We start from the raw sequence: 9614 nt of genomic DNA on the forward strand, positions 1-9614 counted from the left end.
TCCCCAAGTCATTCACCAACCACTACAGGATGGCATGTTATCTCTCTCTCAACAGAAGATCGTTTGATCGTTGAATCGGGTTAATTTAGGTACATTTAATTTAATGTACTACCTTGTATTTATATTATTTTCTCATAATGATATTTATAAAATGTTCAACTTTTAATAATTAAGTAATTCAATGCTATAGGAAGCTAGGCTAGCCCATGGAGTTATAATTACTGTATTTATAACTCCATGGCTAGCCTAGTACCAGGCCTAGGCCCTGGGTCTTGTTTAGGCCTAGGCCAAGGTAGCCTAGTCTAGCCTATAAGCAAGATTTATTGCCATTGGGGGTGAGTGACTTGAGACCTGAAGATTTAACAGATGCATTGGTTTGATTGATTTCTGGGCCCTTTGTTAAATATTACAATGCCGACATTATAACCAGGGAGATGCAAAACATGCTCATCTGTCCCTGTTAGTGTTATAACCATAGTTGATTTTGCAGCATGGGAGATTTTTTATTTATTTATTCAACACTAATTTGAGGGGGTAGCTCAAACAGCAATGCTACAGAAATTATGAAATTGCAAATCAACCTTCACATTTAATTGTCGCTAATAAATATTTTGAAACAAAATTTTTTCCTGTCTGTGGGCTAGTAAAATGTTCTGTGGGCTAGTAAAATCTCTAGTAAACTAGCCCAGTGGGCTAGTTACCAAAAAAAGTTAGGGCAAGCCCTGATAATAGTGGTACACATTTTGTTTGGTCAGTAATAAATTTTTCTCCAAAAAACCATATTATTTTTTAAAGAAAACAATTGTACATTTAAGAATTTTTTTAAAGTAGAATTTTTTTTGCAGCGACAAAAATTTACAAAACGCAGCAGATGGAACTAGGTGGAAAGAGATAGTGGTGAGACTTGTGATGTCAGAAGACGAGAAGCATTATTGATGACGATTATAATTTCATTGTCGCAAACATCGTCAGAAAGAATTAAAGCTCAAATTACTTTAATGTTAGACAGCAACTATTACAGCAGTTAAATCTGAATTATCTTATTCAGTTAATAAAAGTTTTCAAATCAAACAAAGTATATTTGAATTTAAAACCTTTTTAAAATTTCTTACTTTACTGTTTGTTCACTTTATTTTCGGATGGAAATTCTTTATTGTTTTGTATTTTTCATTCCTTTCCCCATACTAGTGTCACAAACACTATCAGAACTCTCATTGTTCATGCACTAGGCTTACAGCATTTCTCACAATTCATTTGCAAATATTAGTAATATTTTATTACATACAGGAATCAATAACTTTCACAATAAAATGAAATCAGGAAACAAGCAGGTATTGCTGATTGGGCGAGACATGTATGTATTCTCTGGACTTCATTAAATATTTCACAAGCAGTTCAAATTTCTACTGCTTTGCATATGTTTAAAACAGTTTACTGTACTATATGGTATCATACTACAGTATCTACCCACAGTAATCACCATTTATACAGTGTTACTTTGCTCAATGCTATATCTTCACTACCACTGTTCATGCATCAATGCACATATTGAACGTCCAATGTTAACCATGGCAATCACAATTGCACCATTTTATACACAATCGACATATCTTGATATAATACTCTACACCGTACTGTATACAGGTATTAGGGTATTTATTACAGTATTGATAGGATATTGTTATTATCCAATGCTGCACACAACTACAGTAGCTACAGAGGCTTTAACATACAGTGTAGACGTTTTGGTATCCTAGCAATAAAGGGGAAAATTTACCCTCAAATGGCCCAAAAAGGATATATTGTATTTTGTTAATTCTGTGGGGAAAATAATAATGTTGATTTTCAGATGGTAGGTTTTATACCAGACCACTGATTATGTGTGAAAATATGAAAAAAAAAAAAAATAGTATTATTTATTGTGAACATCCCAAATCATGCATATGGATTTGCCCAAGGAGGCAGAAAAGGTTTTGACAGGTCACCATCCCAGGTTAAAATGCATTTGGGCCACAAAAGGCACCAGTGGAATGCAGGGGCTGACAGTGCTGGAGGGAGAGGGGTGGGGTCAAAGGAAAAAATTATTCCCTTTGGACAAGTACCATCTTCAGGCATCTGTAAAAAATACCTAACTGTACAGTACAATGCGACTTTTACTTTAAAATTTGAAGCTTAGCATTCAAACATTCAGTACTGTACATAGTATTTCTATGTAATTGAAAAAAATGAGATAATATTTGGTGCTGGAAATATTTTAAAGATTTTTTTTCATATCATGGTCTCCGGTTAATACATGTATTCATAGGTTTAACACTAAAAAAGAATAATTAAGCCATTGAATATTATCGTGAAGAAAATAATACCGTAAAACCTTGAATTGAAGCCCTGGGCTTATTTTTTTTTTTTTTTTTTCGAACTTTGGATGGGCTTCATTTCGAGATGGGTTTCTTTTCAAGAGACTACTTTTGCAAAGTAAAGAAGGGGCGGGGGGTGCTTCTTTTCAATAAATGCTGTAAATTTTGTGAATTTGTACCCTATAACAATAAGTAAGGCCACTGTAATATCAATCAGTATCATGGAGTGTATTTAACTGGCATTAAATCACCTATTAAACCAAGCCTGTATTTAATTTTCTTGTTTTCTGAAAATCTGATACTAGTTGCGAGTACAGCCGTCAATTATTAGTCTATGCGTTCCATACGTTTTATGGTGTTAGTTACTATTAATTTTGGGCACTTCGCAATGTCTGTTACATCTGATTTCTTTTGACCGCGAGCTGGTTAAATGCTTCTATAAACTGCAATTTGATTTGTGAAAATTGACCAAGAAAATGAAAAGTTATAGTAATTCAAAATTTAAGAATTTTATAAAATTTCATGTTCTTATGTAACATTAATCTCTCATGAACGACAATACACCACAATATCGGTAAAATTAATGTTGAAATGAAGAATATAATTTTAGTCTAATGTTAGTGAAAAATATCATTAGGCCTTTGCAATCACCGCACAACACGCGATCATGGCAACTAACATGCTCGTGGGTAAATCGTTACGTACGCTGACGGTTTATGGTCTGGTTGCTATGGTTTTTGTGACGTTCAGCGTGTAGGGACGCACGTGCGCCTAGAATGTCGATGCCAGAGTTATAACCTTTGATGTCCCGAGATGTGCGTCCTTCTGATTAATTGCCTTGGTAATTCATTGTATCTACAATACTTTAATCTCAGTGTTTCATTCTTTTTATTGTACTTAAAAACAACTTTACAGATTTTCTCAACCTTACTACCATGCTTTAAAATAAAAGTCCTGCAAATGTGTATTTAAAATGACTATTTTTATAGTTGTGGGAAAATGAAACTAGAAAGAATGCCAAAAGGAACTGTTAGAGTATTATTATAATGTATAAACAAATAAAGACCAAGTTATACAGTAAAGCACAGATAAAGCATTCATATTTAAATGAAGTAGTATTTAGCAAATACAAACTGCTTGATATTTTTCAGCTAATACAGTGTACAGTATACTATACATTTGCTGAAGGTTATCTCTAAAGTCATTACTGTAATTTATCTATAAAAAATATGCAATGAAACGTTTAAAGTTCAAAGTACTGTAGTCACTCCTGCTCATTGGATACAATATTTTATTAAAGTAAAATAATAATTTATTTGCAAAGTCGATCTTCTTTAAGTATATTGTATCAAATGAAAACATTTGTTTAAATTTAAAATATGAATTTTATTTTGCTGTTACATGTAATAGATCTTGTAGATTTGATCTTTAAATTTCCTGTTTGAAATATATAATTAAAAATGTAAAACTGGATTGCTAATAGCTATGGAACATTTACCACTAGCAACCTCTAACTAACCTCTTAGCTATGTTAAATTATTTTAGAGTAACAATTAAAGCATTTTTGCTTATTTTATACCCTGTATGGTATTATAATTCCTACTTTTATAACTACTGTACTTGCTTTTTCTTGTTATAATAATAAATTAAATACTGTAAAGTGTGTTTATTTGATAATTAGTATTGAATTGATTATTACAGTAGTACTGTATTATGCAAAGTTGAGATTGGGGAATTATTCAACAATTTTATCTTTGAAAAAAATCTCTAAATGCCGATTCTTTGTATCTTTGATAGGTATATTTGTCCTCATTGGTATCATCATTTACCCTGCTGGATGGGACCACAACATAATCCAAAGCTTGTGTGGTGGCGATTCATATTCACTTGGCGGATGTCAGCTGCGATGGGTGTTTGTGTTGGCCATCGTGGCTGTATTTGATGCATTCATCCTAGGAATTCTAGCCTTGCTTCTCGCCAGTAAACATGATAAACTTCATCCTGAACACTTTTCAGAATACTACGCACCAAAAGGTAAAGTCATATGATTGTTGAATGTACGCATTATGGTCATGTCTTGCCCTGTTTCTCAAGATTTTAGCTTGGTGGTTAAAATAAGCAGAGCTCTTGCTTGGTAGTTAAGATGAGTGAAGCTGTTGCTTTGTGGTTGAGTGGAGTGGAGCTGCAAGAGATGTTAAAGCTTTTGGGCTTGTGTGCATTATGGCCCGTGTGCATGTTAAAGAACTCGGTGCAGTGTTCGGAAAAGAGTAGGTGATTATCTCCCGGTGTACTGTCCAGTCACCAACAGAAGGTCCTCAGTGGAAACAAGTCTCCTTCAGACATCATGGGTTATCCCCGGTGTTTACACCGAATAGATCCAGCCAACTGTTACTTGTTGGTTCGGATGATTGGAGTTGTTTGGTGGTTAAGATCTGTTGCTTGGTGTTTAAGATGAGTGAAGCTGTTGTTTTAAGTGGTTAAGATGAGTGGAGTTGTTGCTTGGTGGTTACCTGTAAGATGAGTAGAGCTGTGGCTTTTAATGGTTAAGATAAGTGCAGCTGTGGCTTGGTAGTTAAAATGAGTGCAGCTGTAGTTTGGTAATGAGTGGAGCTGTGGCATTGATTAAGATGAGTTGTGCTGTGGTGGCTTGGGTGTTTAGGAGCAGTTCTGTGTTTTGATTTAATTATCCACTGAATTCGAATTCTGTACAGTATGCCAATGCCATGGTAAATTTCACTGTACTTTCAAAGAAGACTACAAAAAAGTTATACAGAACCTTTTACAAAATTTATATTTCCTGATTATCTCATTCTTCACCTCCCCAGCTGGTAAATTTTCGGAAAAGAGTTCAATCTCACGAGCGTCAATAGTTTCTCGGAACTTCAATGTGAACCCTCTTCCTGTAGGAGAAGGCAATGAGGATGAGCGAAGCAACGGAGGTGTATCGTCATCCGGCCACCGTGGACCATCGCCTGATAATGAACCAACGTATGCATCGATTCAGAAACGAAATCGTTCTGGCACAAAAGGATCATCTGCTAGCGGTAACGGAGATGCAAGAATAGATGCGGACACCGATAGACATGATGATAGGCAGGACCTTGTGATGTGAGACGTCCCTATGACTTTATTTTTATACCACAACCTTTTGTACTAAATAGTGATTTTATTCTACAGTAAATCATTTGATGTTTTGAATAAAATATTTATTACTGTTGTTGATTTAGCAAAATTTTATGTGGATTAGTGAAATGTATATAATATTTGCAAAACAAAATAAAATGGAGCAAAAATTATATCATTTAATTTTCAAACTAGAGACAGGACGTGATATCAGTAGTGTACCATTCACATATTTACAAATCATTTGTTGTGAGTCTGCATTGTTTATTTTTTTATGTCTGTTAAAGTGTATTGTAAACATCATGGACTTCCTACCATTTGATTGGACATGATGCAGACCTTTATAACTACTCTTATGCACCAAATTAGATTTTTTAAAATACAGTACCACTTCAAAATGTGTGGTCACTGGTAATGGTTGCTTATATTGTGCTCTCCCTTGTGGGTACAAAGCGCTTTTGTCTTCCGGGAATGGGTCCACTTGCCTGCTGCCCTTTCGTTGCAAAAGCAGGCAAACCTATCAGGTACCCAATTACAGGTATACTACCTGGAGAGAGCAATGTAGATAAAATGCCTTGCGCAAGGGCACAAGCAAAATGTACATCGAAGGACTGAGACACCCGACCTTAAGGTTAGGCAACCTGAGGTTGGGAATAAAATTTACTAAACAGCTAAACAGTTTCAATGAAAACAAATCCTATTTATTCATATAGTCAGTCATTAGAAATTGTAAGTTATAATCAAAGGTATTTTTCTCTGGACATTACTACAGTGCCATTATAATTTTACTGTACAAAGAAGTGAACATACATTGCATACTGTGTTACAGTACATGACTTAAAATACTTGCTTTAATATTTTACATTTACAAATTTATTGTGTATTACATTTCAGTTTCATGTAGAACATGAATATTATCCACAAAAATGATTTACTTTGTAGACAAATCTATGTGTTGTATGATTTATTATATTTTATTCAAATTGTCATGGATTTATTTTTAAGTATGGATTTATTTATTCATTGGATAAATATGGGTGAGATCTGTGTCTAGTTTACAATACAGTTGTGTTGCCAAGGCAACCTGTAACCTCATTTCCTAGAATGGCCATTGGGAAACTACAGGTTTACCAGTAAAAGCAATGATAACCTTGAATCGAATCCAGAGTAATTATCTATTGATTTCACCTTGAAAATGAAAACTTGCCTTTGTTAATTGATTTATTTTAATTGTTTAGTAGTATATTGAACTATTTGGTCATAATGATGAATAATATCAACTGTTAACATATTGAAAATTATACCTTGATTTTAAGTTGGTGGATGTATATATTCTTTTTTAATATGCTTGATTGGTAGTTGTCTTTCATTTTAAGATATCTGTGTGGAGAATTTGAGTACTGTAAATTTAATTAAATGGATTATCTTTATTATAAAATTAAGTTTTGAGGCGGTGAAATTTCTTGTTAAAAGTACATAGTATTTTAAAAATGCTTAGTATCTAATTCATATTTAGTTCATAAGTTATAAGGACGGTAAAATAATTATCAAGATTCTTGGTGCCCTAATAGTTGTTGGAAACTCATTATGCAAATGTCTACACAATAGATATTGTGTGTTTATTGCCTTTTGAGGTGGAATGTGCACTGAAAATTTCATGCACACATGAGCAAAGTCTACTGAGTTATTTTAACATGGTGTGACTGATAGATAGCTCCATGCTAATGTACAGTATCTAAAATTGGGTATATATACTTTGTTTTGGTTGGTTTTGCTCAAAACTTTTAATATATTATACAAATAATGTTGTAATTTCTGAAAAAAAAAAATTGATTTAAAGCATCTTTACCATAGACTGTACCAAAAGACAATTATACTATGTATTTGAAATAGATTATTATCATTATTTATTAAATTGTTTTGGTGCACAATACCATGGATACGTGTACCTGGCAATGCCGTAGCCAGCAAATTGGGACGGTTGAGACAGTCCCACGCAAGTTTTCTAATGGGTCCACAAAAATAATGGGTCCACATTTAAAAAAATAGGTCTAAATTATGTAATTTTATGCATAAAATGGGTCCACTTTTTGAAAAATGGGTCAAGATTTCTCATATTTAGCTTTAAATGGGTAAAATTTAGGAAAATGGGTCCAGATTTTTTATATTTTTGTGTAAAATCGGTCCACATTTGTTTGAATTTACACGTAAAGTAGGTCCACCCTGATATTGTCCCACACTGTTTGAAAATCCTGGCAACGGCAGCCATTGGCACCTGATCAGTGAATATGAGTCTATGATTCAAAATGTACAACCTCCTCCCTAGAGAGTATGACTTGTTGCAGTTAATTCAGTACTACAGACCCAAATAAATTGGAAACACATTATGTAATCCTGGGTGGAGTAGCATAGGAAGTGACTTGCCCAAGGTCACAGGTTATGATGAGATCAAACACAGTTTGGTTGAAAGCCCAATGAATTATTTCTGTACCACAAGGTTTAATCAATGCATCTCATGAATTTCTAAATGTTTTTATTTAAGGCTCTATTCACGCTACAAATATATGTGATTTTCCTAGTCTACTTGGACTTTTGCAGGCTATTGATATGGTCAAATCATGTCATTTGTCACATAAAACTTCACAGTGTGGTGTAACAGGGCTTAAGCCAGCTCTCACTCATTTTCTCATGGACATCTAAATATTTCTTTCTTGTGTTATTGTTTTTTCAAAGATTTTTTGAAACATGGGCACATAATGTCTTTGATGATTCATAATTAGAAACTTGGCAAACATGAGCCAGATAATGATAACAATAATAATAAAATTAATAATAATAATAATAATAATAATAATAATAATATAATAATTCATATATTTTTAGAGTAATAAACTAATAAGTTAGTGTTAACTTGCGCAAGATTTCAATAATAATAATAATTAGAATAAAGCTGCTTAAGTCAAAAGTGAGACTGTATTATTTTAATACATTGAGCAAGTTAATATGTAACAGGTAAAACCATGGACTTATTAGGTAGTTTACACACAATGTTAACCTTAATTCATTAGTACCCAACATGCAACGTGAATGGGTAAACCCGTAACTAGCGTACATTGAGCAAGTAAAATCCTGAAATTAACGTACTCTGCAACGCAAGATGAATAAATTATGATGTCATCTGTTAAGGTTAACATTGTGCGGCGAAAACTACCTATTAGTTCAATCAGTACCTCCATATAAATAAAGCATTCCAATAATAATAACAATAATAATAGTTGAGAACCTCACCATTGCCATTACAGTACAATATTTAGCAACCTCATTGTTATTATGGAATAAGCAACATCTTTAATAGTTAACTAAAAAAACAGTTATGAGCCTCTATAAATATTGATTAAAAATTTAAGAGTTATTCAGTATTTAATATTAGTATCTTAAATTATGATAATAAATATAAAAATAAATGTGTCCTAATGGAAAAGTATATGGCCTCATAGCTCAGTTGTTAGAGTACCGGTATCCGAATGATAATCAGAAGGTCGTGATGGGGACATACGTTTTTCTCAAATATTTATCATCTTTAATTATCACCAGTGGAGGTGTATACCAAAGTTACTATCATGTAATTATCTTAACTTAGTACCTTAACTCCAATTTAATTTTCCGTATTTGGTCACCCCTCTCCCATTTGTAAGCATCAGAACAATAATGTTAGCTTGCATATTATATTTTTTTGAAAATGTTTGGGTTTTTATATGAAAAGTATAATATGTATATATTAGTATGATAATTATATACACTTAGACAAAAATGTTACATGTTTATGTTAGGTATATGTTAGATGAAAACATTGTTAGTAATGATAACATCATCATCATCATCATCATTATCATCATCATCGTCAGTCTAAAAACCCATGGTGAAGAACATTCTGGGGTTCACATCAACTGCAACACTAGCATTGTAGTCTGTCAAGTTGAATTCCAGTACACATGCTTGTTGATGGTTATACAATCCAATTCTTCAGGTAATTTTAATCTTTGGGATTATAGTAAATTGTTTGCAATGTGAAGTTTCTACAGTACCTTGGCATTAAAATAGGACTGGCATTCGATGAAGTGTGCGAGTATTGTATTA

General features: G+C 33.1%; 1 protein-coding gene across 1 annotated transcript in view; it reads left to right on the plus strand.

The window, feature by feature from the left end:
* LOC117102105 (LHFPL tetraspan subfamily member 3 protein-like) overlaps positions 1-7282 on the plus strand; it is a 17862-nt gene extending 10580 nt beyond the window's left edge. Inside the window, exons 2-3 of the mRNA XM_033242306.1 lie at positions 4152-4388; positions 5180-7282. Of these exons, the coding sequence (XP_033098197.1) occupies positions 4152-4388; positions 5180-5466 (524 nt within the window). The 3' untranslated portion in view covers positions 5467-7282. The remainder of the gene's footprint in view (positions 1-4151; positions 4389-5179) is intronic.
* The last annotated feature ends 2332 nt before the right edge of the window (positions 7283-9614 follow it).

The sequence above is a fragment of the Anneissia japonica genome, unplaced genomic scaffold (assembly GCF_011630105.1).
Source record: "Anneissia japonica isolate Jap-2015-1 unplaced genomic scaffold, ASM1163010v1 scaffold171446_len717541_cov154, whole genome shotgun sequence".
In the NCBI taxonomy this organism is placed as follows: domain Eukaryota; kingdom Metazoa; phylum Echinodermata; class Crinoidea; order Comatulida; family Comatulidae; genus Anneissia; species Anneissia japonica.